Below are 19101 nucleotides of genomic sequence, written 5' to 3' on the forward strand. Positions count from 1 at the left end.
TTTATTTTTAATGTGTATTTATATTCTAACATATATTTTATATTGGTGACTGATTTTGATATAGTCATATTCATATATATATATATATATATATATATATATATATATATATGCATTATTTACATGTATATACACTATTATCCAAGTTATATATTTTGCACAAATTATATATTTAACTGCAAAAAGTTTACAACAACTTTAATTTATAGTCGTCAGAACCATTGAGGGTCATTTCACCCAACAGAATTTATAAAATTTTTCTTTTAAACTTCTTTTTCTTATTTTATGTTGATATATTCTTCTATAATTAGCCTTGATAAACAAAAGAAATTAAAGCTGTTATATACTTCCATATATAGTCTTTAATTTCTTCCCTATGACACTCCTAGATACCCAGATCAAGTAAAAGTATGAGATCATGATAAAGGGTGTGTAGCCTGTGCCTTAAGAAAAGAGAGATTATTCAACAAGACCCAAAGATATATAATGTGCCCACAGTACAACATCCACGATTACATATATCTAATATATCACTATATATATAAAAAATTTATAAAGTCAAATCAGATCAATTTTAATATTTGTTTGAAAAAATAATCATCAATACATGCATAATATGATAATAAGAGCAATTTGGATCAGTAAATATTGGATAAATGATAGATAGATATGTCCCTGCTGCAAACATGCATCATGATGAATAATACTAATGATTTTACATTCATCTCAAATAACACCTATATATGTATATATGAATATGAACATACACATCAGTTTTACCCTTCGATCAAAGTTTGTATATTTGTATTATATCTGATCATCAATCCAACTTTTGAAGAACTTTATTATGAGAGGATCTTGATTAATTATAAATGAAGAAAAGACATCTCTCAGCAATGTCCCATGCACAGTTAAAATAGCATGGTGTGGCCTACTTTAATCTGTTACGCATTTAATAATTAGCTTTGCTTTGTTTCGTTGCATACGTTTTTACTCTCAGGCCTTAGCTATATGATATATAATAAGGAATTCGTATTAAAAACTTATATATATTGAACCTTAAAAATATGATCACATGCTTAATTACCATAGAAGCTTAATTACGTATGTGCCACAAAAAAATATTTCACATTATCAGACATTATCTTTTCCTTAATGCTAATAAAATAAGCTACCTAATAATTCCTCATAAGTTCAAAAGCTACATGTTTTTTTTTTCTTTGACAGTACCACAAATAATTAAACTCAATATTTCTTCGCTGTGTAAACAAACTATCCTTCAGTAGTTACACATCTGCAATTTTTATTGCAATTTCATACTTTTTATGCCTATATTAATTCTTTAGCCTTGTACTTGGAGTCTAATTATTACGTTCATGAATTTTGTTCTTTATTCTTTTGTTTTCAATGTCCCAAACCACTAAAGCCGTAAATGCAGGAGAGAGCTTGGAATATTTTGATTTTGAATATATCTCTCTGATCTCTGGAAATCAGAAGTTGCTGAAACTTTCTATATCAGAAATTTGTCACATAGTATATAATTACCAAATAAAACTCGACTAAATTAGTTTATACGTTCCTAATAACCTGCACTACTACATATGTGTCTTGCCATTGTCAGATTTCAGAATAAGCCATTGAAAAATCAAAATGATGTTACATTCTATGGTTGGTATATATAGTAAAGTAACTAAATTCAATGTTCTTGACTCTTGAGTAAAGCTTGCTAATAGAAGCATACAATAAGGGGATATAGCACATGCACGTTTTCCCCTAAACAAGAAAAATATCTGAGACTCTTTCTGTTCAGGTGTTGTTTGTACCTTATTCTCCTGCAGAGGGGGAAGAGAGAGAGAGAGAGAGACTCTCTGGCACACTTGTTCACACATATTTAATCTTGCCATTTCCATTACCTCAATTACAATATGCTTCTGTCTTAATACAAAGAAGAGAAACTGATATATTTATTTCTGCTCAATCAGACTCTACTTTAGCTTCTGTCCTAATCATTTGCAGATATACACAACCCAGTTCATATTTTCCTCCAAGTTTCCACTTTTCTCAATCTTAGTTGAAACTTTCATGTATAGCATATTCTGTAGTATATGATGAGCGTTTTGGACAAGCCAAGCTTTCGGGTATGTCCTGTTTTTAAGGTGCTTATTAAAGGGTTAAGGAGTGGCTTCCATATCCCACTAAAAGCTTTCTCTTTTCTCTATTGTATAAATAGCAGCAAAGATTAACATTAATTAACACAACTAATCCTCCCTTAGTTACACTGTTAGTTGTACAAATTAAAATGAAGTCAACTACAACCAAGACCAAAACAAAAACACCAATAAAAGAAGAATTAGAGAAAAAAAAGAAAGCACCAAAAAAGTCACTATTGAAATCCTGCTAACTCCACTTCACTTCACTTCTCATTCAGTTTACTCATTCCTTTCTCTCTCTTTCTTTTTTTTTTTTTTCATTTCTTTTGGACATTCAAATCGTGGTTATGTGATTATGTCCCCCCTCCATTTGTAACCTAGTTTTCTTGACCCTTTTGGTCTTTTCACTCCTCTGAAACTCCAAGTTTCCACCTTGACTCTGTAGTGTTGTTCAACAGCGTAACCCTCCAAAAGTTTCATGTTTCGCTATCCTCTCTTCTTCGAGTTCTCTGCATAAATTTTTCATCTTTTGAGGTACCCACATGCATATTCTGCGCCACCAAAGACTCTGATTTTTGTCTTTTTCTGCTCGAGGGTATTGCGCTTTCAGCTACGAGACTCGGTGATTTTATGGAGTTTTTGGTCTGCATCTACGTTTAGACTCCAGAAGCTATAAACAGAAACTGGGGTTGCTTAGGTTTTCGTTAAATTATTAATTTGCGGTGACTATTCTGCGATCGAATTTCAAAGTTGCAATCTTTGTAGGAAACAATGTCGTCCCACCAACAAAATCCACCTGCGGATTCGAAATCTCTGCAACAAGAAATGGGTTCTGAGAAAACGAACGCAGAAGCAGATGTTAAACCCTTCTCTATAAGGTACTTCAAAAAAATGTCACCATAAGAGTATCTATTAAAAGTATAGTAATTTCTTTTATTAATATTAACATATTATTATCCCATTATTGCATGTTCCATATTCGGATTTGTTTCTTGATTTACACTATATTTAGCTTCTATGCTTTGAAATGGTTGTTAGTTGTAGGTTTTTTGTGCTCTTTCTTACACCACTTAAGCTTATGATTATTCTCTGTTTAACTCTCTATTTTCTTTTCTTTGCTCTTTGCTCTTTGCTTTGCATCTCTCTATTGTTTGTGAAATATTGTTATAATTAAACATGAACAATTTTTGGTATCTGGTTAAAAATTGTTGATGTATATGCCATAGTTAAAAGGTTAATGAATAATTAAAGTGATAATGATGTATGTATGTATTGTTATGCTTCAATAATGCAGACAATATGCTCTTGCTTGGCGTCATAGAAGCATCTTCCATAGCTGGCCATTTCCTGAGAGGTACTTGCACATGTGTTTAAGCCGCGGCATCGATATCAGGGATGTGTTGCCACCATTGTTTTCACCACAAACTTGTGAAGATGAATCACTCAAAGGTTGTTCTTCAAAGAACTTGATCCACTCCCATGGTAATAATGGTGATGATAGCAAAGATGGTTTTGAGTTTTGCAAAACAAATAGCAATATCAAGAATAATGACTATGGCACCTCATTTCATGATGATGAAGAGGGAAATAATGATAATCAATACAATAATTGCATTGTTCCTGTCCCTGATAATGTAGCAGAAGATGATGAAGTACTTGATATCCAACCAATAAGTTCATCAATTCATGTTCATAAAACTAGTCCAAGACCAACAATGGCATCATTATTGTCTAATAAAGGAGTGAAAGATAAACGCAGAAGGCGTAGAGGGAGATGCAAGAAACGATCAATGGCGGATATTTTAGCTGATGCAAGGCATTGTACAGTAGAGGAGATCTATAGGATGAACAAGTTTTATTATGCTGCTGCCATTGAAGGATCTCATCAGCAGCAGCTGCAAATGGGGCCTTATTCTGAAAATGATGAGGTAAAGGGTTGTCATGAGGGTAAAGATGGAAGTGAAGATGATTATGAACATCAACTTGGTTTGACTGGAAAGGGGACATTGCTTCTTAAGTTCAAGCTCAATGCATGTAATAATAATGTAAATCGGAATTGTGTAACATGAATTCATTATTATTAATATATAACCTGTGGAAACTTATTATGCTTAGAGCTTCATCTTTTGTTTATATATTTACCAATCTCAAAGTTAAGTATGATTTTGCCATATATCATATGCATGTATACTATTTTTATTCTTTCTGTCAAGATTAATTAATTATGTTTTATTGAGGGAGAAATTCTCTAACTTTTCTTAACAAACACATAAATCTGTCTTGACAAATTATCTATTAGTCATCATTCAATATCTGTTGCAGCAATTAATAAGTAAGATGTGTAAATTGTCATATAGATCAGAAGCAAAGACAAGGGGAAAAAAAATTAAAGATGCACCATAAATCTATCAGCTGCAGAATCAAAAGTTTAATTAAGGGTCCTTTTGGCATAATAGAATGCTAATAATATGTAAAATGCTGAAATTTCTTTTTTATCTATCTTGTAACTTTGCATAATTGAATTCATGGGCATTTATAGAATCTCAACAGAATCGGTTTATGGCTTGAAAAATACAAATAAAATACGCACACATTGACACGAACGTAACATGTAATCACAGCAAGTGAATGAAACTAATCTGATTCTAATAGAAATTTCTATGCAAGTGCAAATGCTCACTGAAATATGTATTGAAAACCGAAAACCAAAAAGTGCAAGATGCTTAATCTGATTCAAATATATTTAGTGGAATTCAAATGCTAGAATATAACTGCATATATGTGGGAATACAAATATGTTTATTGCATAATTTTCTCTTCTAAAATATTATTTATTATATAATACATAAAAAAATTTGATATTTCTAATACCTGAATCTTAGATATCTTAATTAGAGTATAATTATACAAATCTTACATTTATTAGTACCTACTAAATATTGATCACTTCCCATCATTATCAATTTATTTTAAAAAATAACATTTGTACACACACAAAAAAAAAAACTAAATTAGTTATTTTGTATTTATATATACATATATTATTTAATTTATTTTCAATATATATTTTATACTTTAATATATTTTATACATGTAACTTATTTAGTAGCTGATTTTTTTTTTGTTAGTAACCAGATTTTCTTTTTACATTAAGGCTGCCAGGTTTATATACTGATATCTCTGTGTTCTTCACTTTGTTTATATAATTTATGTTTTCAACTACTTAATTCTTTATTGAAAACTGAATGTTATGTCGTAGTACGTTGCTTTGAAATATTTTGGTGTATGCATGCTTGTGTTTGATTTTTTTTTTTAATTTTTTCTTTTTCATGTTTGACTTGTCTAGAATGACTGTGTTGGAGCAAGTTTATTATCAAACATAAGGTTATTTTCAAAAGTAGATACTTTGGTTATGATATGTTCGTATCAATATCACATTGTGAATTATTAGATAAATTGATATATTTAACTAAATATATTAATTAATTGAACTATCTATCGATTCATAATATGATTTTTATGTGAAAATATCGTCATTGAAGTATTTACATATATCTTACAATTTATCATCACAACAGTAATATTTTTATTTATACATATAAAAGGAAGCATGGTGATTATGTTGTTGATTCACATAATCATACCTCTAGTTTGCTACCATATATATTGTATTGTGTGTAAGATTATAATCCTTAACGTGGACATGTTTAGTTGTCCAGTTCCTTCAGATGCTCTGGTTTTGAACCTTGGGGACAAACTCTCTCCTATGTTTAATTTGCATCTTATATTGATACTTCAAATTTTAATGCAGCCATCTTGACAATACTTTTTCAAAAAACACTAAAGTTAAAAATAATAAGTTTGCAATTTGCTATATTATTAACTAGTTATATTTTGTGTAGATAAACTAGTTATTATGAATTGTTTTTATATGAATATATGTAATTTTTATTTTATTTATAACAAAATTAAAATACTAGCCTATAATTGAGAATTTCAGTAATATTTACCTTAAAAATATAATTAATAACTAAATATCTCAATTATTTTACAAGTAAATAAAATTAAAAATGTTATATTCATATGAAATATAAATTATAATTGAAATTTCTATATGAACAAACAAAAAATTATTTGTACAAAAAATAATTATTCATTATTTTCATTTTTACGTAAAAATAATAATTATAAATTATTAAATAATTTAATATATTTGACTAAATTTAATATAAATTTAATTTTGATGCACTGTCAGTGTAAAATAATTTTATACGTACATCCAATTATATAATGATACATCAACAAAAATAATTATTTTTTACATTAATTATTTAAATGATCATCCAAACAAATGAATATAATTGAACGAATGTATAAAATATTTATACTATCAAAATAATTAAATAAAATTAATTTAATATGATATTTTTAATTTAATTTTGATATACTGTTTATACAAAATAATTTTACACAAAAATCTAATTATATAATATTATATTAATAAAAAAATAATTATATTTTATATTTACAAAATAAATAATCATCTAAAAAATAAATATAATTTAATAATAACATAAAATTACATTATCAGTTTATCAAAATTATACTTAAAATATTTTAACATCTTAATTATAATCTTATAAAAACATATTACCTTAAATGGCGAAACCTATAGAGTATAGATATTCAGGTTCCTACAAAGTGAAACAAACTAGTTTCCATGCCGGTGAATGTGATTGGTAGAATCTACACTCGCCTTCTTCTTCCACGCTTCTGTGTGTCCAGCGAGTCAACCATGCCGTCCAACTCAGTCCGAGTCGCAGCCGCTCAGATGACTTCCATCAACGACCTCGCTGCCAATTTCGCCACTTGCTCACGTCTTGTCAAAGTGAAATTCTCCCTTTTTCTTCTCAAAGTTCCATTCTTTCATCTCTAATATCTTATGGGTCCCCTTTATTTTGCACAATTTTGCTATCATTTGGATGTATCTCTCTCTCATCATTCCCCTTTATTTGTTGGTATGAGGAAAGTCCTGATATAATATTGCTTGCCTTTAATTTATCAAATAGTTTATTTTGTTTGGGAGAGATTAATGGCAAATGGGAACAAATTTTGAATTTTTTTTTTCCTTTGTTGTGTTTGTTCAAGAATTAGTTGGTTTTATTGGCATCATTATCATCCTGATCTTTGAAGTCCTTTTGCTGGGTATGAAGGAAGCAGCATCAGCTGGAGCAAAATTGCTTTGCTTTCCTGAAGCTTTCTCTTATGTTGCTGCCAAGGATGGAGATAGTGTTAGCATTGCTGAACCTTTAAATGGCCCACTCATGAACAAATATTGCTCTTTGGCAAGGTACCTCATGATCCTATATCACCATAGGCATTAGGAAGTGATGTGCTTTTAAGATAAAGTAGCTGCTGATGGTTTTACTTTGCGGTTTTCGCATTTTGTGCATGATGATAACTACTGCCAAGACATCTTTGATAATGCAACTGAGTTTCCACTTCTGAATCACTGCAGAGAATCCAGCATTTGGTTGTCACTTGGAGGCTTTCAAGAAAAAGGATCTGATGATGAACACTTGTGTAATACTCACGTCGTGGTGGACGATACCGGGGAAATTAGAAGTTCTTATAGAAAGATACACCTGTAAGATGATTAAATTATTGTCAATAGTGTGTTTGATTCCATCAACTGTGGTTTTGAAGATTTCTTTTTGCACTATCTGCATGCATATTGTTGCAAGTTTGTCATGCCAACACAAGTGTAGAGTATGTGCTTGAGAGAAAGTGTGTGAGTGAGTGATGTTTAAACCAAGAAAGTTGGAAAAAGAATTAGAGAATGGGGAGAATTAGAGAAATATAGGGGCAATGGGGCATTCATATCAATTGATCAAAGCTGAAAACTACCGTACAAATTAATGCTCAAAATGGTAAATCGAAGCCCAACCACTTGCATTACTAGTGTTAGAAAACAATGATATAATTGATATTAGATAGTTCCTTACGGAGAATACCCATTTATCTACTCCTAGATATAACATGCCATATGAGGAATTTATTGCTATTTGTTTGTCTAATTATGTTTGTACAAACAATATGACATTTTTTTTTCTTCTCTCTACCTCTTGTGAAGGTTTGATGTAGATGTTCCTGGTGGAAGGGTATATAAAGAAAGTAGATTTACAGAAGCAGGTAGTATGAAGAGTAGATGAGTCTGTCTTGCTTTAGCCCTCCTTGGAACTTCTGGTTTTCTAAGTGTTTTTGAAATTAAAAGAAAGAGCCTATGGATCCTTTAGGCTTGCATGCTGTTTTCGTACTAGAAAATATAAGGATCAGTTGGACTTTTCACATGCCTCCATTGGTTATAGTAATTCAGATCATATTTCCTTTTACCTGAAACTGCAGAGCTGCAGTTTTCCCTTTTTGTGGGAGGAGGATGTTGATAAAGAAGATTAGCAACTATGTATTGAGAGTTGGTTTTGTTCATATGAACATCTTCTGCTGTTGATGTTTCAGGCAAAGATGTTGTTGCAGTAGACAGTCCTATTGGGCGATTGGGCCTCACTGTTTGCTATGATTTGAGATTTCCAGAGATTTACCAGTTGTTACGTTTCCAACATGGAGCACAGGTATTCTGTGGAGATCTTTCTTTTCTGCTTAGATATGTTGTTTTGTAAACCACTCCTTTTATTTTTCAGGTATTACTGGTTCCTTCAGCGTTCACTAAAGTGACTGGTGAAGCACATTGGGAGATTCTTCTTCGTGCTCGTGCAATTGAGAATCAATGCTATGTAAGTATTCATTGTTGATACATTAAAGGTATAGAAGTTATTAAGAAATGTGTATCGGGAAATATATTAAACTGTTTTCTTATTAGCCTCTTATTTTTTTAGAAATGATTTGATGAATTGATCAGGTCATAGCTGCTGCACAAGCTGGTAAACACAATGAGAAAAGAGAGAGTTATGGTGATACATTGATTATCGATCCCTGGGGAACTGTTGTTGGCCGATTACCAGGTAAGAACATTTGTTGGTGAAGTTCATCTTGGATGTTTCAGATGTTGAGTTTTGACGTTGTGTTCTGGTTGCTTAACCCATAGTTACTGGTTTTTCCATGCTTCGTTTTCATTATTCTGTTTCAGATCGATTGTCCACTGGCATTGTGGTAGCTGATATTGATTTATCATTGGTTGATTCTGTAAGGGAGAAGATGCCAATTGCTAAGGTAACAGTTTTGATACTAATATATGGGCTTCAGGGTTGCTTTTATTGAAGTAGAGCTTTTCCAATCTATATTCCCTAATGCAGAGAATATGTTCATTTTTGTTACAGCAAAGGAAGCCAATTGACTTCTGGAAAGCTGCATCATTATAGTTTTGGGGGCCAACTCCTGTTAATTGGACCAGTTAAGGGTATATGCCTATCAGCACCATACCAAACTAGAATAGAATAGAGACAGATAAAATAGAATAGTTATATTCATGATAAGGCTCATATAAACCCCTGGTTATATATGTTGTCACATTATTGGTATTACAACTTCTGGTGTATGATCAATTATATGTTCTTCTCATAAAAACAATGAATGCTTTATCTTGTAAAAATGGTATTGGGCTATTCTAAAATGTGTACTTGGAAATGAGTCTTTGTTCCAGTAACTTTGGATTTGTAGCATTTGTTTCTCTAAAGACAAATAGCTAAAGGGACACATTAATTAAGGATGAAACATTAAAAATTGAAATGAGTGAAGGAACAAGCTTGTAGAGGCTGAAAATAAAACCTCTCAAGGGATGAGAGGTCAAAAAGGACTTTTCTATATATTCTTTTACTTCTCTGTCCAAATCTTACACCAAGTATATAAGAAACTAAAACGATAAAGGAAAAAGAAAGAAAAACTTTTAAGACATTTTAGAAGACCAACAATTCTGAAGAGATATAGGCAACTATGAACAATGTAATTATTTGTCCTAAGTGATAGGAACAAGATTTGACAGGTGTAATCATCTAATCAAAAACTCATGCATGGAATCAGTACTAAGGAGATCAAAGGGTTTTTTGCCAAGGGAATCCTTCAAGATTGTTATTTGACCTTCTTTGACAAGTATATCTTCTTCAAGTGTCTCTATCTTGTTCTTCAATACATTGACCTCTGACATCAACAGCATATTCTGCTCACTACACTGTTTCACTTTTTCCCAACAACGATCTCTGTCCTCTGACACTTGGGGCAACATTCCCCTCGTTATTGTTAACTCCCTCATAGCCTCTTGAAGATCACTTTGAAGGTGGTTTATACTCTCATCTTTCTTCATCATCTATTACAATAGAACCAAAACAAGGAAAAACGTCATTTTTTCACATGGGGTCGGGGGAATGGTTGAAATACTAGCCGTTGGAAGAAAAAAAAAATACTAACAAAGATGACAAAATTTCATCAAGAAGCAAATATACACAAGCTGAATTTTAACAAAATTTCAATATAGCTGAGTAACCTGAAGTTCAAGGTCCTTCAACTTATGTGTTACACTTGAAAGGTTGTCCATAGCATTCTGCACTTCAGATCTAAGTATGTCATTTCCTCTTACTGCTGTAGCCAGTTCAGCTTGCATCTGCTCAACTTGGAGCTCTTTAGAGTACATCTTTTCTCGTAATAAACTTGTTACCAAACATTCTGCTTTAAGCTCAGTTCTTAGTATATCCTACATAAACAACATGTTCCATATGATAAGAACAGAGAAGTTCACCAAAAAAAAATGAAAATGAAATAATAAATAAATAAATTGGAACTTCAAAAAAGGTTTAAATTTTTAACACAATAGTGCAAGTAAAGGTCTATATTAGTTTAGTTTGAATACAACAGAAAATTTTCCGGAAGAACCTCACCTCAGATGATTGATCGTTCAGTTGAGTTGATTTATCAGCATCTATACATTCTGACTGAAATTTAGAAGTCAATGGATTTGACTTTTCGTTCATCAAAGAAGACATCGTCTGCAAACTCCTAGTTAAGCGATCAGTACCACTTTTAAGTCCCTGAATTTTTGTTTCAGATTCAAGAATAAATTGTGCATCTAAACCGTTTCCAATGACTTCTCTATCCAGTTGGATATTTTGACGAAGATGACTTCCTTTCCCTTTAATGAATTCCATCATGTTAGAACACAGAGATGTGCTTTCATTCAGCATTGTTAGGCCTTGATTCTGAAGGCAGCAGACGCGGGCCCACAATTCTTTGTCTAATTTATAAGTTGCGACAAAACATTCTTTACCATCAGCTTTCAATCTGTTTAACAGAATTATATTCTCATGGCGAAGAGAATCTGCTTCAACCTTGTAGGATTCTAGTTCCCTTCTCAAGGCCAATTCTACTCCGGCTAACCTCATCTGCTCCATTTGCATTTTGGCAATGTGCTTATCAATGCCCTCCTTAGATTTGTTTGTCTCAAGTTCCAGATTAAAGCCCTCTTGTAATCCTGCAATTGTCTTCTCTTGGTCACCGCAAGTCCTTAATAATCTCGTTAAGGACTTTTGTAACTCTTTGCACTCCTTATCCTTCTCTTCAAAATTTCTTCGAATACAGTCCCGATTTTCTTCTGCTATCTTATATTTCTCTTGTAGTTCTAAGAGATTTTGCTGCAAATCAACAATCTCCTCTTTCATTTTCTCTGTCTTTTCAGTCAATCCCTTGAGCTGTTGATCAGTGTATGCCATCACACGTTTGCTCTCCATCTCCCTCTCACCAAAAGAGGAGACTTCCCTTTGAAGTGATACATTCTGCTCTGCAAGCTCTCTAACACGTTCACGGAGCCTTTGTTCTTCTAACTGGAACTTCTCAAGCTTGAACGACCAGTCACTTGACCTCCTGTCCAGTTCCTTTTCCAATGCAGACTGCATCTCGTTCTTCTCTTTCTCAAGTCGTTGAGTTCGAAACTCCTGTTCTGTCTTTACACGTCTAAGTTCTTCCTTAGCAGATGCTCTGTCAGAGATTCGAGACCTTAGTTGGGTCGAAACTTCTAGAGCCAAGCTTATTTTCTCCTCTGCCAGGTTTCTGATTGTCTGAATCAGTGTTGTCACATCATAACCACCATCAGGGAAAAAGTTTTCTCGTTCTAACGTCTTAGAAAGATGAATAACTCTCTCCTCAGCTTCCCTTGACCTTCTCATTAGTTCTGGATCAGAATCAGCATCAGCATCAACTTCATCACAGCTTATACCCTCAGAAATGCCATTCATGCCATGATAACCATTTGTCATCCTGAATGGTTCATCCAACAAATAACTTTTTGGTGGGGTGTCATCCAAATCAGAGTCATAGTGCCCATTCACTGATCTTGCATAGATATCTTCGATTGTGATTGGATTGTCAAGATCCAAATCCTTTGACCTAGCTTTAGAGAGATCACGAGACTGAGAAAGTCTCTCAATGACATTTTTTGCAATACTCCTTGGTGATTCATGTCCAAACCCATTTTCCATCCAATCTCGAGATGAGAGGCGAGGACGACTAACTTTGGCTTCTCTGAATGAGTGAGCCCTTGGTTTATCTTTGGATCCATCTGTTGGTGAATTAGGTGCTGTGAGCTGAATTTTCGGAGGCAGCATCACACCATAATTTCCATGCCCAGAATTATAACTATGTGAATTGCTCCTGGGTCTACTGTCCTCCAGTTGCTGCTCCCCATCAATATAACGGTCTACAACCTTAGTTGAAACATTGCTAGAGCAAGTCGAAGAGTTCCCAGATAAATCATGATGGGATCGTGAAGAACTATGGGACCCAGGTCTCTCGTATCCATTGGAATTGTGGTTAGAAGATACTGCAAATTGTGCTGGCTTATCCCTCTTTTGCTTCTCAGAGTTAAGAGCCTGACAACTGATAGATACACAGAAAGTTCAACGAAATAAGGAGCAAAACACAAGCAACAAAATGCATAAATTAAACTTTTTAGTCAAGATATTATTTCGATATAAGGTAATTGACTCTCACCGAGACGAATGCTCAAACTGATGATACGGATCACTAGCAATGCTACTAGAAGGAGATCTACTTGGATCTTTCAAGTGGTAGGCGGCGGACGAAAATGACCTGCTCCTTCTAAGAGCTGGACCAGAACAAGAACTATGAGTATCAGAAACTTGCTTTCGAGATTTGGAGAACAATCCCTTGGGGCCCTGGGAATAATTTTCAGCTTTTCCATGAGCCTGACTATTCATTCCATTATCTGATGAATTCTCCCATAATGTCTGCTTGTTTGTTGATTTTGGAGTAGCTACATTGTTGCCTCCACCGCTGGATGCAGAGGATTTGAAAAATAATAGTTTCTTCATGAGTAGGACTTTTTTCTGTGCCTGCTATCTCAAACTCATCAAATTTCCAGCTTTTCCACAATTTAACTCAGGCCTCACTGAACCAACAATGCAGACGTAAACCACAAATTCAATCAAGGTAAAATCAAACCATTGTTGCAAATTCACCAATTTGGGGATGAAAAAGCAACCAAACAAAATAAGATAGAATCAAAAAGGGGGAAAAATAGAGAAAGAAAAGCTAAGGTATAAACTAGTATAGCTGAACCATGATGTTACATAAAAGTGAAACACTGATTACTTGATTTCCACAACAATCAGCAATTAAAAGAAAATTAAATTAAACAGATAACAAATATGATAATACTATCATCCATCAACTTGCATAGAAGAATCAACCGGGGATAAAAAAACGAAACCCTATTTTTGAAGAAAATGCTAAAGACCTGGAATTCAGGGGAGGTGATTGCGGCTTCTTGAGTGAGTGAACTTGACAATACACAAAAAAGAAAGAAATAATCAAATCAGAATAAAACCTTTTCAGATTCGAAATTTTCTTTGTTACAAAAGAAACAAACAAAAAGAAGAAGAGAGAGAGAGACTCACAAGGTTCCAAACGGTCAAAATAAAACCAGTTGAAGCAGCAGCAGAACGAAGGTGAGAGCCAAAGAAAAGATGAACGATGAAACCTTTTGAATTGTGTAACTGAAATGCAATGTGTCCAATTATTTTCAAAAGTAAAATATAAATGAGTGAAAATCCGAGAATTAAATGCGTGATTATTAATTAATTAGAAAGGAAGGTGGTTCAATTTGGAATGAGTGTTCAAAAGTATGAAATGAAAGGATTAATTGCAAGTTTGAAGAGGCAAACGCAAAAGCGTTTTTATTTAAAAGTGTGACGATGCCTTCGAAGGAGCGGGGGATGTCGTTGGTTTATTTGTTTTTGTTGGATCAGGCGCACATTATATTTTTAATCAAATCAATTTCAATGATAATTACTCTTATAACCTATGAATCTATGATTCAATTCTCGGTCCCACACCTACCACATTTTTTCTTCAAAACCTCTAGTATTCTTTTTTTTTTCTTATTATTTAAATTCGAATTTAATTTTGATCAAATAATAGTATAAAATATTTTATATAATTGTATAATTATTTTTTTTATTTTTATCATATTCTTTATTTTGGCCGTTCAAAAAATAATCCGTTGTGGATAAAAGTTTTATTTAAGGATTTAATATTGGCAAAAAATTGTTGCATACATAAGGCGGAATTCGATGTTCGGTAGGTCAAAAACTAATTCGTCGCGGATCAAAACTCCATTTAAGAGTTTGTCGCTAGCCAATGGGTTGTTGCATGTAGAAAGCGGGATTCAAACCCCTATCACTTGCTTAAGCGGACTAATGAGTTAACTACTAGACTAACGAAATTTAGTTACAATTGTGTAATTATATTTGCTCTTTTGAATAATCTTTCATGCGATCAATATAAAAAATAATTATTTTTTTTAATGTGGTGTTATATCGTTAGATTTTGTTTATGACTAGTTATATCATTAGATGTATATAAAATTATTCGTGCATCAAAATTAAATTCTTTAAATTATACATTACACAAAATTACATTTTTTTAAATCATTTAACTATATAATTCTTTTATATTTATTGTGTTATATTAAAAATAATCAATAAAAATACAAGATAACAATGAAAGTATTTGATAATAATTATATTAGATGTACCTAACAAATGAGCTATTAAACTAATCATCTTATAAACTATATATTGAAATATAAAATACATAATAAAAATAAATTAAATATTTTGTATATTTATATACAAATACATCATTGACTTTTTGTGTATATATAGTATTTTTTATTAGATAAAAACTAAATACTAATAAAATTTGTAAGAGGTTATTTTTGTTTTAAGGTATATGAAATTGTTATTTTTGAGAATAATTACTTATGCATAATATAGGGCAATTTACCAAAATAAAACATATGAGTTTTAATATTACCGAAATACAATTTTTGCAAATTGGATACTAAAATACAATTTTTTAGAAATCTATATAAACTACCAATGGGGTCTCACGGTTTCTGAATACATATAAACCATGAATGAGGTTCTACGGTTTATGTTCAAAGCTTATTTGCATAGAAATCGTGGTAGGGGTTTCACGGTTTCCGTTGGTAGCGAAAATGAGCATAAACTGTCGAAAGGTCCAGCGGTTTATACTCTAATTATAAATACGCGGAAGGGGTGCAGCAAATTATTCATTTCGAGACACTTCCAAATCTTTAGAGAGAGAAAGTGACGTTCTAGAGAGAGGGAGAGGAGGAAAAGTGTAGTGATTTATATTTTTCTTGGGCCGGAATCATGGCAGATGATCACAGTCTTTACCGTCTCAACGGCGTTACGCACATGGCCAGCAGTATCAACGAAGAGGTAAGCCAGCTATCTTTTATTTATTGTATTTCATATAAAAGAGAAATGAAGTATTTGGTATTTTGTTGTTAAAACACATAATTTAGGATTAGGATTTTGAAGTTAGGAGATAGATTCAAATGTTTAAGTAGAATGATGTTCCTCTTGTACTTGAGACATAGGATTCAAATTGTAGTATTGTTGCTTAAGCATTCATGTTTGAAAACTAAGTTTTGAAATTTGAACTTTTAAACATGTAAGTTTAAATTCAAGTATTATAGTTTTAGTTGTTAAGATTTTGAAACCTTAAAGAGTAACTTTTGAAAGTTGAACCTAATGGTTATATTTGCATTCTTAAATCTAAAAATTATAAGTTTTGGTATTTTAGCTTTCTTGAACCTAAAATTTATATTATATAATGTTACGTTTAGTATTTGGTTATGTTGAACTAAAGATTTGAGTCTCATATTAAAGCCTTATTAATTTGAACTTAGAATGGTTGTTAGTGATGCGATCTCACTTGATTTTGGTTATTTCTCTCACATGTTACAGTTTAGTAGGTGCATCACTAGTGTCCGGAGGTAACAGAACATGTCTCTACATGATAGGATCATACCCTATATGGAGAGGGCAGGTCTGTACCACCTGGCGAGGCTCAACACGAGGTAGTTCTAGTTGGATAAGCCCCTTGTCAGCGCATTCATTGAGAGGTGGCGTCCTGAGACGCATACCTTTCACATGTCATTCGGGGAGTTCACCATCACGCTGCAGGCATACCAGCTGGGGTTATCCGTGGATGGTTTACCTGTATCCGGGTGCCTTACAGATTTCGAGAAGCTGATAGAGGATGACAGACCTGCTTGGGAGTGGTTTGAGGAACTCTTTGGCGAGCTTCCCCCGCCGAATAAGGTGAAACAGTTTACGGTCCACTTCACCTGGTTCCATGAGAGATTCAAGGTGCTGCCGCAGGATGCGACTGAGGATACTGTACGGATATATGCACGAGCATATATTATGATGCTGCTATCCACTCAGTTGTTCGGTGATAAGAGTGGAAATCGGGTTCATATTTGGTGGTTGCCCTTTGTGGCGAGACTTGATGAGATGGGCAGTTACAGTTGGGCTTCGGCAGCACTAGCTTGGCTATATCGATGTATGTGTCGTGTTGCCAACAAAAATGTGACAAACTTGGCCGGCCCGCTCCAGTACTACAGTCATTGATTTTTTGGCGGTTCCCTAGTCTCAGACCGCGTAGATTCGAAGATTTTTTTTTCCGTTGGCTTCCAGGTATTGATATACTGACAGTTATCATTTCAGTTTTCATTTTTTAGGTTTAAGTTATTAACTTAGTTGTTATCCGTTTATATATTCATATAACATGGTGATCGAGCTGTCGGTGGTCGCTCGAAATCGAAGTGACCAAGCAAGTATGAGGTCCGTTGTACCTTCTAACCTCCCAATTACCCTTACACTGCCGAAGTGTGATGCGAATCAACCACGTGCACCCATTCCCAAACTCATTGCATCTCCCATGAAACTTCAGATGATCTGACTCCATCACCCGATACTGAACTCCACGACGGATGCTATAATCCTTAACACTCAACACAGCTTCCTCCTTAGTTTGGAAAGATTGGCCAATCTGAAAGTCTCCAGAAGGATTTTCCTCGTGTAACCCCTGGTTTCCTGAGGTGGGATCTATGTCCTGCTGCTGGCCGATTGCTTCCAAGTTCAAGGTCGAGAAATATTGCAGTTGTTGGCCTAAACCAGAACTGGATGGCTCCCGACATGCTGCTGGTGTGCCGGGAGTATTCTCCTTACTGTCTCCCAATATGTGATCTAGCTCATCGTCCGGATCATCTTCTCGCATCGCATTCTTGATCTGGCTCACCCTCACCAAAAATTGCAGGAATCAAACCAGGTGACCTAGCTGCTGCTGGTGGAACACCGCTAAAGGACCACTAGCTGCAACTACAAGTATCGAAGTTGATGCACCCCCACCGTCATCGACTGAGGATTCGGCGCTGATGCACCAGAACTGTCAAAACAATCTTCCAACTTGGCATACAGCTCGTGTATTCTCACCTCCGAAAAACTGCGTCGACAATGAAACGAAACATGCATGTCTTCGTCCGACCCTATCACAAATATTTCATACTGCACCCCAATTGAAACAACGGCAATCGAAATTTTGTAGAACACCTTCTTCACCCACTTGGACCCACACAACCCTGCCTTTTGCAATATGCTCATCTTTAGTTCTGACAAAGTATTTGTCGAACGGATAAAAACACTAACCGATTCTTTGTCCGTGAACTTAACGCCGTGCCTTTTGCTTTTTTTTTTTTTTTTTCCGGAGCAGTGGACTAGGACTAAAAAATTCTCCTCACTCATTTGTGAAGATGTGAAAATGACTCTCTACATCACACTACTTCCCATTGGTGGGTATTTATAGGCGAAATAGGTCCAGACATAAACGCTGAACCCCTGTCGCGGTTTATGCCTAATTGCACACTCAATAGAAATCGCGGGACCCTACCGCAGTTTCTGGCCAAAACTGTTTTAACGTAAACCGCTGAAGGGGTGTAGCGGTTTATGTATAATTGGAATCCATGGGACTCCTCCTACGATTTACATAAATTTTTAAAAAGTTGTATTTTGGTATCCAGTTTGTAAAAGTTGTATTTCAGTAATATTAAAACTCAAATGTTTTATTTTAGTAAATTGTCCCATAATATATTTTTTCTTTTTTCTTAACTTTAAAATGTTTTTGACATAGTTATTTTTAGAAATGGAAGCATACTAGTTTAATTATAATTATATTTTAGTATATCTTTTAAGGAATTTATTTGTTGATCAAATATTTTCAATAGTTAAGAAAATAATATATACTTTTGAATTTTTAAATTTACAAAAATTATATATTTGAAAATTAAGGCACAAAGAAAATTAAATGAATATGTGTGTCTCATATCTCTACGTTTTCTCTAGTCGTTAATTATTAATAATTAGGGTAGATGATATTGGGTCAACTATGTAAAGATATATATAAATTTTGTTTTAGTAAAATTTTTTAAAAAGGTATTTATACTTTTAAAATCAGATATTTGTACAGTAGTGCTTGTATTTTAAAAAATATAAGCACGTCATTTTTTGCTTAACAATACTCAAAACACTGAGGTAAGAAATGATAGATTATGGGTTTG

General features: G+C 33.4%; 3 protein-coding genes across 5 annotated transcripts; 2 read left to right on the plus strand and 1 right to left on the minus strand.

Moving 5' to 3' along the window:
- Positions 1-2365: 2365 nt before the first annotated feature.
- Positions 2366-4264, plus strand: LOC107616580 (uncharacterized). Its single transcript, XM_088500081.1, has 3 exons — positions 2366-2772; positions 2916-3028; positions 3445-4264. The coding sequence occupies exons 2-3, from the start codon at positions 2922-2924 to the stop codon at positions 4217-4219; spliced, it is 882 nt and encodes a 293-aa protein (XP_088356207.1). The 5' UTR covers positions 2366-2772; positions 2916-2921; the 3' UTR covers positions 4220-4264.
- A 2563-nt stretch (positions 4265-6827) lies between these two features.
- Positions 6828-9791, plus strand: LOC107619131 (Nitrilase/cyanide hydratase and apolipoprotein N-acyltransferase family protein). The gene is made up of 9 exons (XM_016321355.3): positions 6828-7038; positions 7364-7500; positions 7669-7797; positions 8284-8342; positions 8667-8779; positions 8849-8941; positions 9067-9169; positions 9295-9377; positions 9485-9791. Exons 1-9 carry the CDS (start codon positions 6871-6873, stop codon positions 9524-9526), a joined length of 927 nt encoding a protein of 308 aa, XP_016176841.1. The 5' UTR covers positions 6828-6870; the 3' UTR covers positions 9527-9791.
- A 124-nt stretch (positions 9792-9915) lies between these two features.
- LOC107618976 (CAP-gly domain linker) lies at positions 9916-14437 on the minus strand. 3 transcript variants are annotated; one of them, XM_016321171.3, is made up of 6 exons: positions 14066-14437; positions 13906-13948; positions 13140-13557; positions 11036-13025; positions 10645-10851; positions 9916-10467 (listed from the first exon to the last, which is right to left on the minus strand). In XM_016321171.3, the coding sequence occupies exons 3-6, from the start codon at positions 13478-13480 to the stop codon at positions 10153-10155; spliced, it is 2853 nt and encodes a 950-aa protein (XP_016176657.1). In that variant the 5' UTR covers positions 13481-13557; positions 13906-13948; positions 14066-14437; the 3' UTR covers positions 9916-10152. The 3 variants fall into 3 exon arrangements, with proteins under 3 accessions (XP_016176657.1, XP_016176656.1, XP_020966547.1); XM_016321170.3 differs by having other exon boundaries at positions 13140-13501; positions 14066-14202; XM_021110888.2 differs by lacking the exon at positions 13906-13948 and having other exon boundaries at positions 14066-14320.
- Positions 14438-19101: the final 4664 nt, after the last annotated feature.

This window comes from Arachis ipaensis, chromosome B9 (genome assembly GCF_059453495.1).
Source record: "Arachis ipaensis isolate K30076 ecotype BB chromosome B9, ASM5945349v1, whole genome shotgun sequence".
Lineage (NCBI taxonomy): Eukaryota > Viridiplantae > Streptophyta > Magnoliopsida > Fabales > Fabaceae > Arachis > Arachis ipaensis.

Excerpts from the sequence above, each read along its gene's own strand:
- LOC107616580 (XM_088500081.1), top strand. The coding sequence starts at position 2,922 with ATGTCGTCCCACCAACAAAATCCACCTGCGGATTCGAAATCTCTGCAA. Across the intron at positions 3,029-3,444 it reads GTTAAACCCTTCTCTATAAG|ACAATATGCTCTTGCTTGGC; the intron begins GTACTTCAAAAA and ends TCAATAATGCAG.
- LOC107618976 (XM_016321171.3), bottom strand. The coding sequence starts at position 13,480 with ATGAAGAAACTATTATTTTTCAAATCCTCTGCATCCAGCGGTGGAGGC. Across the intron at positions 13,026-13,139 it reads CAGTTTGAGCATTCGTCTCG|TTGTCAGGCTCTTAACTCTG; the intron begins GTGAGAGTCAAT and ends TGTATCTATCAG. Across the intron at positions 10,852-11,035 it reads TGAACGATCAATCATCTGAG|GATATACTAAGAACTGAGCT; the intron begins GTGAGGTTCTTC and ends TTGTTTATGTAG.
- LOC107619131 (XM_016321355.3), top strand. The coding sequence starts at position 6,871 with ATGCCGGTGAATGTGATTGGTAGAATCTACACTCGCCTTCTTCTTCCA. Across the intron at positions 7,798-8,283 it reads TCTTATAGAAAGATACACCT|GTTTGATGTAGATGTTCCTG; the intron begins GTAAGATGATTA and ends CCTCTTGTGAAG. Across the intron at positions 9,378-9,484 it reads AGAAGATGCCAATTGCTAAG|CAAAGGAAGCCAATTGACTT; the intron begins GTAACAGTTTTG and ends TTTTTGTTACAG.